The following is a 14,464-nucleotide window of genomic DNA, read 5'->3' as shown; positions in this document are numbered from 1 at the left end:
TATATATATATATCTTATTAGCACCTCTAAGTACAATTTCAATTAAAACATTGACTTCTTTGTATCAAAAAGTATACTTTAAGTGTGTGTAATGTTTATAGCTGTATCAGTACAGGAAGACTAAAAATACAGTTTCAGAGAAAGAAAAAGAGAAATGTGAAAACCCGATTCATTACCTGGAGATACTTCTTCTTTCTGCCTGACTGTGTGGTCTTTTGTGAACTTCACTCTCTGGTGAGCTCTAATACATGTTTTGCAGAGCCATTCGACACACTCTACACAAAACCCATTAGCTTCTGCATTATCTTCACAGCTTGTACATACCTAGTAACAAAAGAATCTGGTCACATAAATTGTTGAAAAATATTAAAAAGAATAAAATACCAACCAAATAGACTATCAGTTTTCTTACTTTAGTCTAAGTTTAAATTTTTACTATACATTAAACTATATGCATATAAAATGAAGACGTTATTACATGAGAACTGTCTTTTTAGACAAGGTCCCCACTATGTATCCCTGACTAGCCTGGGACTCACTATTTAGATCAGGATGGTATTCGATTCATAATATGACACATGACTCTGCCTCATGAGGTCTAGGATTAATAGTGTGCAACACCAAACTGGACAAAGATTAAACACATTTTCTCCTTAGCCTCTAAACTGATATACTAGACATTCCAGAAAGTAGGCAAATGATACACGTAAAAATAACTTCAAGTGGTTGGAGAGATGACTCCAGATGTTCTTACAGAGGATCTGTGTTAGATTCCCAGCATCCACATGATCACTTACATTCATCTGTAACTCTAGCTTCAGGAGATCTGACATCCTTTTCTGGTTCTGTGGGCACCAGGAATACACATGGTGCACATATATACATATATTCAAACACACAAAAAAATAAAGCAAAAATAAATCTTAAAAAAGATTAAGTCTTCATTTTATATGCATATAGTTTAATGTATAGTAAAAATTTAAACTTAGACTAAAGAGAGATGACTCAGCAGTTGTAGACAACACTGGTTCAGTTCCTGGCACCCAAATGACAGCTCACAACCATCTGTAGACCTAATTACAATAAATCCAACACTCTCTTCTGGCACCAGGCATGCTTGTAGTACACATGCATTCATACATGTAGGCAAAACACTAACAAAGTAAAAAAAACTGTTTTTTTAAAAAATAATTTTACCTGGGTAGTGGTGGTGCATGCCTTTAATCCTAGCACTTGGGAGGTAGAAACTGATAGAGGTGGCTGTCAGAGAGTTCAAGGCCAGCCTGGTCTACAAAGTAAGTCCCAGGACTACCAGGACTGTTGCATAGAGAAACCCTGTTTTGAAAACCAAAAATAATAATAATAGTAATAATAATAATTTTAAGTACAATTTTCTCCATAGTTCAATATACTAGTCACTCCAAGTACAAGGCTAGGTATTGAATGCACAAGAATAAGGAAAAGTAAACAGTCTCTGTCCTTATGACAGTTAGAATCCTAACAGAGTAACAAGTTCAAATTCAAGTTATCCTACTAATTAGCTTAATGTTTGTACTGGATGGATTTTGTCAATTCTGATGCAAACCTACACAGATCTTGAAAGAGAGACTATTTTAAATCATTTATTTTATTTATTTTTATGTGTATGACTATTTTGCCTGCAAGTATGTCTGTTGTGTAGCATACACATGTAGTGCCTGTGGAGTCCATAAAGGATATCTGATCCTCTGGAACTGGAGTTATGAATAGTAATGGATCACCACGTGGATGCTGAAAATTGAACCCAAGTCTTCTGGAAGAGCAATCATTGTTCTTAATCACTAAGCTGTCTCTCTAGCCTGGAAAGAAGAAATCCAGTGCCTTCTTCTGGCCTGAATGGGTACTACATGCAGACGGTACATGAACATGCATTCAGGCAAGGTGCCTATGCACATAAAACAAAACATTTAAGAGAGAGACAGACAGACAGATGGAGGAGGAGGAGAAAAAAGGTTGGCCTGCATATAATTTTGTAGGGTGTCATGTAGATTAAGGATTAATGTGGGAAAGGGCCCAACTCACTGTGGGCAGTGAAATCTCTGACTGGGTAGTTCTGGGTTATACAAGCAGGCTGAGCAAGGCAGTCATGGGAATAAGCTAGGAAGCAGCAGCATGTCTCCATAGCCTCTGCTTCAGTTCCTGCCTCCAGGTCCAACTTGAATTTTCTCCCATGACTTCCTTTGAGGACGAAATGTAGTGCAGAATTTCAAGCTGAAATAAGCCTTTTCCTTGCCAAGTTACTCTTGGTCATGGTGTTTTATCAAAGCAACAGAAATCACAACACAACTACAACAATGGTCTTGAGCAGGATACAGAACTCATTACTAAATCGAGGATAATGATACATATTTTACTGAGTTATTCTTAAGATTAAGTGGGAAAGCCACATTACTGTAATGATCACTCTATTAAGAAGTGCCAATAAAAGGAAATGTACAAAAAGTTGTCAGAACTTATGGAGACACAAAAGAATTTACCCAGATAAAAACAACAGTTTTTTCCTTAAAAAAAAAAAAGAAAATTAAAAAAAGACTTCATGAACACCAAGCTATGAAAGCTACTAGAGGAAAAGCCTTCTAGTCAGAGATTAGCACAAAGAAAAATGCAAGAAGAGCATTGCTCATTTAAAGAGCTGAAAGTAAACAAGTAGCACTTTAGTATAGGAATCAAGGGGAAGATTGGCAAGAGAAGGAGCTGGCAGCAAGGTAGGCAAGGGTCAGATCAACTAAGGCCACACAACAATGGTGGTCTTTGAAGAAAGATTAAATAAAGAAGGCACGAATAGACATTATTTTTTAAATCACTATTACGACAAAGCAAAGAACAGATTAGAAAGGTTCAGAGCATGCCCACATAAGGCGATTTGTAAGAGGGTTAGTAGAGTGAAGATGAGAACAAAGCAGAGTGGACGATTTAGGAGGTAAGATAAGTTTGGAGAGTGCAGTGGGAATACATGTATCTGGCTGGTATAATGGTGTAGACAGTGGCAATACTATCTATTTTTGTAGTTAAAAACAAAAATGCACATAATTCAGAAGTTGCCAAATTCCAAGCATCTGTTATTTGCAAGAACCAAAAATCTGTCTTTTCTTAGGGCTTATCATCACCTTTTTTCATGTTATTGATACAATCTGCCAATCCTCTTTGCTTTCTCAATGACACTCTGGATCCCATCTACCATTTCTCTTCCTCTGATTCTGAAGATTTTTGATAGATCAAGAGATATTTTAAGGCCAACTATTGTGTCTATAAGGATGCAACTTAAATTTCCAATCTTCCATTGTAGGCTACAAAAAGGAATGAGGAATGTCTAATATGCACTGTTCTAGATCCCTGGTAAATGAAACAAAATATAAAGTGCAAAATAGGAGCAAGATCCTGTCATTCTGGGATGGAAGCACACTATGAGTTCACTACTGCAAACAGCAAAAAGGACAAAAAGAAAAATACCAGCAAGGTAGGAAGTGCCACTGACAAGCCTAGAACAACGAGCAATACATAGTCTCCAAAATTAATTTGTGTATTTTTCCTTAGAGCAGGCCCAGGGACTCCCGCATACTACACATACACATTACACCTGAGGTAAACCCACAGCCAGTTCCATTATTTCAAGCAGGTTTTGCCCAGGCTGTGGTGGTGCATGCCTCTAATCCCAGCACTTGGGAGGCAGAGGCAAACAGATCTCTTGTGAGTTCGAGGCCAGCCTACAGTCTATAGAGCAAGTGCCAGGAGAGACTCCAAAGTTGCACAAAGCCTGAGTCAAACTCCCTCCCCCAAAGAAAGCTGGTTTTACTGGGAGATAGTTTATCCCCTAGAGCAAACCCAATTTGGCCTTTGGGGAGCAATGTGGATAGTGTTAAAACAACAGAATTTAAACTAGTATCAACTAAGTTCTTTTATAAGTAAATTGAACCCTAAATCCCTGTAATTACAACTTAGGAATAAAAAAGCTGAAAATGAAAAGGGGGGAGCACAGAAACTAGTCACACATTGTAATGGTCTGTCCTGTCCCTTTAAGAGACAAGCCCTACCCACTCCCTCCCACCACCACGGCAGGCAGATCTTCCTTCTGCTTCCAGCCTGAGCTCTCAACCTTTTTTCAATTTCTCCCCCAAAGAGGCAGCTTCTGCCTCTCTCCCTTCTTCCCACTTCTCCCCTTCCCTCCTCTGTTTCTCTCTCTGCTCTTCCCCCTTTCCTTCCATAATCCACTAAATAAATATCCAACCTCCTCTGTATGGCATCCCTATCCATGTCTCTGTCTCTCACCTGCAGCGTAGCTCCCTGCCCTGGACCTTCGGGGTACCCGCAGCATGATCTTGAGGTGTGCCTATCCACCTCGGTCTCTCATCCACCATGTGGCTCCCTGCCGATGCTGTTGGCCTGAGACTCGTGGGCCACTCAGGGGCTCCCTGTCTGGGATGGCTGCCTTCATTGCCCACTGTGTTCTCAGAACCTGCTGACTGCTGCAGCCACTTGGGGAATGGTGTCATTTTACTTAAACCATATCATTGGTGCCGAAACCCAGGAGGCTCTACCACCCTTCTCCTGGGGTTGGGATCCGGAACCGGGTATTTTTTCCACAACAACCATGAATTCCATCTGTCTGAACCTATCTCTATGCACACCAGCAGCTTCATTGGTGAGTTTTCCCCTTCCAGCCCCCAACCAGCCTTCAAAGCTACGTTGAGCCCTTCGCTGCTTTCTATAACTAAAAACATGACCAGACAACCCATGGTTGGTCCTCCTGTGCTAGCATTGCACACGCTGTGCGGTGCATTCAATTAGGGGGCCCAGGGTTCCTCAGATTTTTCTTTCTCCTTTTTCTTTTCTTTTGGACCACTCATCCCCACCATGAGAGACTGCACAGAGCAGCCTCTAGCCTCTCTGGCTTCTGAGTCGCCTGTACCGGAGCTAGTCAGACTTTAACACTGTTTTTAGAGAAAGGACACACTTCTATAGACCCTGTGGTGTTTTTCATGGGTTTTCACATTTTCAGCTATGGTATAAACCCTCAAACTATGCTTCACTGGTCTCCCACTGGCTCCGCCTTTCCTCAAACTATCAACTACCCACTTGTAAAACCAACATGATTGGTCGGATCCATGAAGCAGCTATTTTCAGTTCTAGCCTCTGCTCCCCACCATGGCATGTGGTGCATTGGCTTGGCAACATGCCTCTAGGTCTCTCTTGTTATTATGTTTAAAACTCCCTTGGCTCAGAAAATGGGGATTTTTCCATACAACATGTGACTGCTGCCATTCAAATGACCTTACCACCATCTTAACTGGGGCCAGGTGACTTCATCGCCATCTTAACTGAGGTCAGGTGACTTTGCTGCCATCGTAACTGAGAGCCAGGTCAGGTGACCATGTCCCACCATCTTTACTGAAGTATACCCTGCCTGGTCCCCTGGTTTACTTATGTTTTTGTCTTTTAAAATGCACCTATGTTTACTGTTAAATGTTGTAATTGTCTGTTCATTGTATCTCATTTTAGACTACAAAAACAATACATCTCATGTTTAAATTGGTATGTACTTTAAAGTCTCTTAATCCAACCCTGCTTTACGTGTTAAAATGAGAGCCAGTACAGTCAAGCTCAAACTCAGCTCTCCAGGCAGATTCTATACTGTAGCTATAACTCATCTATACCTGGCAAACAGCCCTCAACTGCTCAGAGATCTGGGGAATATAACATTTAAATGTTTAATTATTAAAAAACTTTTCGTAACAAAAAGAGACAAGTTGGCTCCTAGCAGCAGCACTCTATTTCCTCCAAAGAAGACAGAAGACAAATGGGCACAGAACAATGTCCATCCACAATTTGCTTCAACTGCCAAGCGCTGGGCAAAACTGCTTTCATCTAAACTGAAGATACCCAGACAGTGGACAGTATCACTGGAATCGACAGCCTAGCTGCTCAGGTCAAGGTACACTTGTTTTCCTACTGATTTCTTAGCCCACAGAATCTTCTGGAGCCTGGCAAGTCCTGCACCAAACAGCAAAAGAAAAATACGACCCTTAACGACCATGGAGGAGCCTGAGGAGTAGCTCTAGATGCCAACCAAGTAAGTTCTCTGTTGTTTTTTAATCAGTAACTCAAGTAAAATTTTATCCTTCTCAAAGATCTCTGATGCAGTTTGACAGCTGAGATTTTGTAAGTTTAAAAGGATAGCCTCACCAAACAAATTTCAGTAAAATACAAATACAATTTATTAAGGTGTGTACCTACAAATTATAAAGGTGTGAGGACAAATACAAGTTATCAAATTTCTCTCTCATGCTGTCTTTCATAGTCTTAAAAATACTTTTTGTTGTGCAAAAAAAAAATCTGTCACAGTCATTCTGATATAAATATGCTGTCTAAAACTTATGTTTCCATAAGACCAAAAAATTCTTGTGTGTTCTAGGTAGCCAAATTATAGGATGCACCTTAAACAAGTCAGATACACCCCTTTCATTTCAAAATTTGGTCCTACAAAAAATTTTTTCCCCTAAACTTAACTTTGTCCTCTGTTCTGCCAATACCTTAAACAGGTGTAAAAGACACCAGACATTTCCACACCAAAAACACCAGACAGGAGCAAAGAGACCACCTACCCCAGAATGTGACCAGCACCCAGCTTTCTCAGGTTACCCCCACACCAAGATGATGCCCACAAATAAGCAGGAAGTAGTCTTGAGAATCCGCTGCCCCAATTCCTTTAGTCTATTGTGCCTAACCTCCCACCTTTATACTATAAAAAGAAATGGGAATGTAATGGTCTGTCCTGTCCTTGTAAGAGCCACCCCACCTACTCCTTCCCCCGTCCACCGTGGAGGCAGGCAGCTCTTCCTTCCTGTCTTCAGCCCGAGCTCTCTCTTTCTTTCCTTCTTTTTCCCAAAGAGGTAGCTGCTGCTGTGATTCCTCTCCTCTCCCCTGCTCCCCCCTCTCTCTCCCCTCTCCCCTCCATAACCCACTAAATAAATATCCAACCTCACTCTGTGTGGCATGCCTATCCATCTGTCTCTCACCTGCCGCAAATGCAGCTCTTCATGGGACCAGCTGCTAGTGGCCCACTGTGGTCTCATGCGTTGTGTGATTCCTGGCCTGGGATCTGCTGCCCGTCGAGGCCAATGGGCCACTTGGGGAACAGTGCTGTTTTATTTTTACCATTACACACATGACGAAGAATTCCCAACAGACAAAATTAAAATTTTTTTTCCAAACTAGAATTAGATTTAGTTCTTTCCTGGATCTTTTGTTACAAATGAAAAGAACCACCAAGAGACACAAATGAATCAAAATTTACATGCATACAAATTTACTATACTTCTTGGCACATGCAAAGGAATTCACCTTAAAGGGCCATCCCATGATAGAACATCACAGATTCTCCCTAAGGAAATAGTATCTACATTTAAGCTTGAAGGAGTGAAAAACAAATGATACTGTTGCAAATCTAAATTGAGCACCTTAGACAATGCTACTAAAGGAAGCTTTCGATCAACACCATGAACACAAGACTTTTTTTTTTTTTATTTTTCGAGACAGGATTTCTCCGTAGCTTTTGGTTCCTGTCCTGGAACTAGCTCTTATAGACCAGGCTGGCCTCGAACTCACAGAGATCCACCTGTCTCTGCCTCCCAAGTGTTGGAATTAAAGGTGTGCGCCACCACCGCCCGGCATACAAGACTTTCTTAAACAGATATACCTCTGAGACAGCTCAGCATGGACAGCTGTTTCCAGTCTGACAATGCAAGCATGATGACCTAAGATAGACTCCCAGAAAACACATAAAAATGGAAGGAGAAAACCAACTTCACCAACTTGTCCTCTGATTTTATTTACAGCCATCAAGTATGCATAGCCATATGTACCAAATGCATGCAATAAAGTAATTTTTAAAATGTAGAATTCTTCATCAAAAATCTAACCTATTTTTATTTGAATAATAATACAGTTTGCAAAAGGAGACTAGGGTTAAAGAGACAATTCAACAGTTAAAAGCACATTTGTTGCTCTTGTACAGGACCTGGGTTAGGTTCCCAAGACTCCCAAGCGGTTGAATACTGTATTTAACTCGAGTTCCAGAGGATATGATGCCCTCTTTTGTCCTCCACAGGCACTGCACACAGACAGTATGTTTAATAGAATGCAGGAAAAACACTAATACACAGAAAAATAAATCATTTTAAAAAGAAAACTAAAGTAACAATTTCAAAACCCAGTTAACTCAGTACAAAAAAATTAAATAATCCTAATTATAGCATAATGTTTTCCCATAGCATAAAGAAATATGATGGGGGGTTGGAGAGATGGCTCAGTGGTTGAGAGCACTGGCTGCTCTTCCAGAGGTCCTGAGTTTGGTTTGCAGCACCCACATGGTGGCTTACAAGCATACATGCAGGTAGAACACTACACACTAAATAAATAAATAAATAATAAATAAATGATAAGGAATATGATGAAAAATCATGGGCTTTTATGTTGGTATTATTTTATTCCTAAACTCAACTATTTATTATTTATACACATAAAAAATATAATTTTGTATAGTAAGTTCTAAAATTTGGCTTTTAAAATACTCTCCTATATCATTTAAGCTGCTTCATCATAGGTAGTGAAGGCTTGAATTGACACTTACCTGATTAGACTTTTCTACTGTACTACTGGGAACCTCAGTGGTGTCCTTCACAAAAAAGTTGTCTATAATATGTCTCTCAGCACATTCTTGACTGCAAACTGGGCATCGAATGACTCCAACTGGGAAAGACAAAATTGAATTTGAAGTTTAATATACTGAGATTGCCACATCTCATCTAAACTGTAATTGGACAAGGTTTTGTTACTAATATTTTATACTCCAAATTTTCTAACATGGAAGGGGGTAATCTCATAGGGACACACCTACAAAGAAATACAGATAAGCAACTAAGGCATGCTCGAGACAGGAGAAATAGTTTTTCCCTGGGGATGATGCACCTAAATGGTTACCTAATTCCAAGTGGTCGGCACTGAAATCATACAAGTAATACTAAATGGACTTAGCAGGTATATTTGTATATTTAGGCATAGTGTGTGTGTGTGTGTGTGTGTGTGTGTGTGTGTGCGCACGCGCGCGTATGTGCACATGGTTTCCAGAGGGAGTTTGGGGGGAATACATAGGAGAGATTAGAGGGAGGAAAGGAAGGGGAAAAACAATATAAATATAGTAAGTTTATAATACGGTATTTTTGTAAAAATAAGCAAAACCAGAACTGAATATACATACCAGAAACATCTATGTATAATTAACATGGCACTAGAAATTAGAAGAAAAAAAAGCACAAGAACTCTACAAATTGCTGGGATAGCTACTTGTTGTAGGATCTCACACAGTGATCTCTGAGATTGTTGTTGTGTGGCTATTTCTAGTTGTGGTGTGGCTCAACCCTAGCACACACCTTTAATCCAAGAGTTTTCTGCTTGAAAATTGTAAACAGAATTAAACAAAGTCAACCATAGCTCAAGAGGAAGAGCAATTAACCAGTTGACAGTAAGTGAGCAAAGAAAAAAAAACCATAGAGAGTAAAAGGGAGTTAGGAGATGTATAGAGATGCACAGGAAGTAGAAGGGAGGGACATTCGGTTTGAGGTTTCTGTTTGAGGTGGCAGAAGAAAGGTAGCTTTCTTTCACTGAAGAGGAAGGTCAGCTGGGTGCTTTTTCTGCCTCTCTGAGCTAGCAGGCTTTCACCCTTGTATCTAGTTCCCAAGTTTTTACCAATGTAAAATGAAACAATTGAGATTTAGTCAAAAACAACATTTGGCACTCAAACTTATGGCAAGACCACACAGAGGCAGGTAGATCTCTGTGAGTTAGAGGCCAGCCTGGTCTACAAGAGCTAGTTCCAAGACAGGCTCCAAAGCTACAGAGAAATCCTGTCTCAAAAAAATAAAAACAAAAAACAAAACAAATAAATAAATAAAGGCCTTCCTTTATAATAGTCTAAACGTCTACACAAGTTACTGTGTACCACATTCAAATAGTTAGACGGCTAGACAGGAGCAAAATAAACACAAATGGAACCAGCAAATCAGTAGAATCAAAACGAAAAATTTTAAGTATGTAGGACTAATAAAACTAGGAGGAAAAACTCAAGTGATAATGATTAACAAAAAAAAAAAAATACTGATAGTGGTTAAGTCTAGAAAGAAAGCAGAGCCTTTCAAAGACAATCAGTTCTTTCCTGAAGTAAATGAAGAGCTTCTGAGTCCCAAGAAAAGAGGCCAGCCTTCTGTGTGAGCTCTTACTTGGTCCTGGAAGAGCCCTTTACTATATCAATTCTAGTGCATTTAGTGTTACTATAACTTATTCATGGTCACACACTCTAAATGGGAAATTTGTGATTCGAATCCTGCCTGATAGGTAAGTATTTAAACACACAGATGCCAAAAGCTCCTGGGTGCAAAACTAAGCAAACAAACCTAACAAAAAGCTAAGACATTTCATATCATACAATAAATATAGTTAGTGTTGGGCTAAAATAAGTCTATTAGACACACCTAGGAAGGTGGGGAAAACAGCTTATTTTTAAGGAGACATTTAAAAAAAAATCACAGTCAAGGAAGGTGTCATCATTTTAGAGAAATCATAAAGAACTCTTTACCAACATCTAACACTAAGAATGTAGAATATATTTTAAAAAAACTAAACGAGAAAGTACTTGTTAAATTGGAACTAACAATATTTTTTCTACATTCTAAAACAAAACAATGCAAATGTTTTTCTGTTTTTTGTCCATTTAAAGTTTCTGTGCTTACTAGAATTACAAAGCATGTTATAGGTCATAAAACATGACTGATGACTGCTATAAGTAACTCATAAGGAAGTGTATTTACAATCAACTTTCATTTTTTTCTTATAAATGATTTCAGCTTCTGGATTCTGAGATGTATGACTTGCTGTCTCACTTGTTGTCTTTTTGGTCTTAGCTCTAAATATAAGCTTAATGCAAAGTTTATAATTTACTTTCTATGTCATGAATGGTTAGCATATTTTGCTCATTTCTATAAAAGAGATGAGGATTTTAAGGTCTAGTTACAAGGACCAGATCACATGACATGAGAATGATCAGAGACAGATCATCCCTATTCAAGAAATACAAACTCCAATATCTATAGAGAAAAAGGAGCTAGTGTATAAACTACAAATTAGTGATCTGTACTTGGTCCATCATACATTAATGGCTTGCTATCAAGATTACTCCTCTTCAAAGAAAGATCACGTGACAGTGATGAGGATATGGTAAGAATGTATTATTCGGCAACTACTTCATGTTGTTAACCACACAAGAGTATATTTAGAGTAACTAATAACTAAGATGGCTATAAAATTACTGTAATACAATCTTATGGTATCATCATTGCAGTCCATCTGTTAACTGAATGAATTATGTAGTCCCTGTCTATCAAAAGACTCAAATAATATCTACAGAAGCATACATTAAAAAATCAAGCTTTTATGTGTATGAGTACTTTGCCCAGATGTACATATGTGCATCACATGTGTAAAGGACATGCAGGGGCCAGAAGAGGGTATCAGATTCTGTGGAACTGCAGCTGCAGATGGTTCTGAGCCGCGGATGGGCGCTGAGAACTGCCAGAGCAGCAAGTGCTCATTGCTGGATCTCTCCTATATTATTTTAAGATGCTGGGGATTGAATCCAGGGCCTCACACATGCCATCCAAGTGCTCTGCTACTAAGTTACATACCATTAGCCCAGAAACCTACTTTTAACCACGCATGCACACACACAAATGTACAACAGAGATACATTTAGACATCTGTTCAGGAGAGTTAGCTATTCAGGTGAACTTGGACAGAGGCATTTCTTTCTCATTTGTAGTTCTTAGTGTATTAGGGATACAATATCTTGAAATGAAGAGTTGACTGGAACAGCCAGATCACTGTCCCTGTTGTCTTGGAAACAGGATAGCCTTCAGTGCTTTAATCCCAATGAATATTGTTGCCACTGGGTTATATAACCTAGGGTAGCTGCTTGCTTTCTGTAGCTCCTCACTTGCAGTACACAAACAGGACTTCATCTGCCGTGGACAGCTTTCCTAGGCCTTGAAGGTCTTGTTGGCAATGGATACTTAGCGCCTCCTGGTCCTTTTGATGTCTACTTTGAGTAATAAACTTCCATCACGTGACTTGTATATATGTTCCGTCTCACTGGACTAAGTAAACAGAAAATGTAGCAGGCAAAAATAGTAAACAGGCTTCAAAAAACAAAAAACCTAGAGAAAGCAGACTGACTATACAAGGATTATCATCAGAAAACATTGCCTAATCATAAAGGGGTCAATTCTTCATGAATCTACAATCTTAATACACAAAGCACCTAACAGAACATAATACGTTGAAAAAATAGACATAGAAATAAAAAGATAAATTTGCATTATAATTGGAGATTTCAACCCTCCTCTCAATAATCAACAGAGTAGTGAGCAGAAAATCAGTAACAAGACTTGAGGTGCCGGCCGGGTGGTGGTGGCGCAAGCCTTTAATCCCAGCAATCGGAAGGCAGAAGTGGGCAGATCTCTGTGCGTTCGAGACCAGCCTGGTCTACAAGAGCTAGATCCAGGACAGGCTCCAAAGCTACAGAGAAACCCTGTCTTGAAAAATCAAAAGACTCGAGGTGCCAAGTAACTTGATAAAATGATATTTAATACCAGAATTGTCTATACTTAAGTGCAAAAGGGATGTCATCAAGATGTAATATATGCTGAACAATAAAACATGTTTTGAAAGAACTAAAAACAGGTCTGGAGAGATGGCTCAGTGGTTAAAAGCATTGGCTCCTCTTCCATAGGACCTGGGTTTGGTTCCCATCAAGAGCAACTTTTATCTTCCAGTTCCTGGGATCTAGTACCTTCTCTTCTCCAGTCTTTCCTGGCACCGGGCATGCACATAGTATACACACACTTGCACACAAAGGCAAAGTATTTACAAAGAATAGAGGGGAAAAAAAAACAAATTGGAAAAAAAACAGACTGTTTCATGACCAAAACGAGACCATCTTAGAAATTAGAACAGAATAAGAAATTTCTAGATATTTAAAAATTAAATGTTCCAAATAACTCATGGTTAAAGAATAATTTTTAAATGAATAATGTTTCAATCTAAACAATGATTTAAAACATACATTTGAAGGACTTAACACTATTTATCTCCCTAACTTTAAGAAACAGTTCAGCAATCTAGATAGACAGGTGGTATTCAAGTCCATTCAGAAATGCAAACAGTTTGGGGCTGGAGAAATGAGTCATGGGTGAGAGCATGTACTACTTGCTCTTCAAGAGGAACTGATTTCAGATCACAACTACCTGCAACTTCAGCTCCAAGGATTCAATGCCCTCTTTTGATCTCCATAGACACTGTACTCATGTGAGCAAAAAAATACCCTGACACACACACACACACACACACACACACACTGAAAAGTAATGGAAACAGTGGAAGCAGAACGGAAGTCCAGAGATTAAAAACATATACACATAAAAGACAGAACAAGTTTTAATCAGAATTTCAAAAAGAAATATAATGGGCAAGAATTTTATAGAAAAGAAAAATTCTGCAAAGTTTCCAAGATGAGTGAATCCAAATTAGAATTGATTTAATATGCTAAAACTGAAACCAAGACAGAGAGAAATGAGTTATCATGAAAGAAAGGAAGAAAGCCTCTTAGCTACAACAAAGGGTGTGAGAAGACAAGAGAAAGCTATAGCCCCTCAACTACCACCACCACCACAAAAAAAAAAAAAAAAAATTGCCAGTAAGGCCGGCATATGGCATGTGCCTATAATCCCAGCAAGCAGGAGGTACAGACAGGAGGATCTAGATTTCAAGGCTTGCCTAGGCTAAAAGAAACAGCCTCACACATATACACACACATGCAAGGAAAAGAAAGAAAAAAAAAAAAAACAAGGAGGAGAGATCCTAAACTAAGCAGATATATTGTTAAACACTGTATAAAATGTACTACTTGAAAATTACTGTGATAAGCAAGTCTTGATATAACATACTTGGTAATAAAATCCAATGATAGGTTACCAACCTAGCAAATTTTAAGATTACTAAAATCATCTACTTTTAGAATTTACTTTTTAAATTGATTTTTATTGAGCTCTACATTTTTCTCTGCTCCCCTCCCTACCTCTCCCCTCCCCTTCAACCCTCTCCCAAGGTCCCCATGCTCCCAATTTACTCAGGAGATCTTTAGACTTTACTTTTTCATGTTACATTTGTTTATGCTGTAGAACATTTATTTAATAATACAAAGATGTGCTGCATTATTTTATGCTGCATTTGTTTAACTCTGAGGCTGTGTTACTTTGCCTGTCTAGAACACCTGAATGGCCAATAACTAGCTAGGCAGGGCTGGCAGGCAGACCGAATAAAA

The 14,464-nt window shown here is 38.9% G+C and overlaps 1 protein-coding gene across 1 annotated transcript in view; it reads right to left on the bottom strand.

Moving 5' to 3' along the window:
* Nucleotides 1–14,464, bottom strand: part of Trim24 (tripartite motif containing 24) — a 109,713-nt gene that overhangs the window by 61,358 nt on the left and 33,891 nt on the right. The window contains exons 2-3 of the mRNA XM_013353228.2: nucleotides 8,666–8,784; nucleotides 177–324 (exon numbers count right to left, since the gene is read on the bottom strand). Of these exons, the coding sequence (XP_013208682.1) occupies nucleotides 177–324; nucleotides 8,666–8,784 (267 nt within the window). The remainder of the gene's footprint in view (nucleotides 1–176; nucleotides 325–8,665; nucleotides 8,785–14,464) is intronic.

Source organism: Microtus ochrogaster, unplaced genomic scaffold, assembly GCF_000317375.1.
Source record: "Microtus ochrogaster isolate Prairie Vole_2 unplaced genomic scaffold, MicOch1.0 UNK4, whole genome shotgun sequence".
Classification (NCBI taxonomy): Eukaryota; Metazoa; Chordata; class Mammalia; order Rodentia; family Cricetidae; genus Microtus; species Microtus ochrogaster.
Note: the sequence above shows the minus strand (reverse complement) of the source record. Positions and strands in the feature narration are given on the sequence as shown.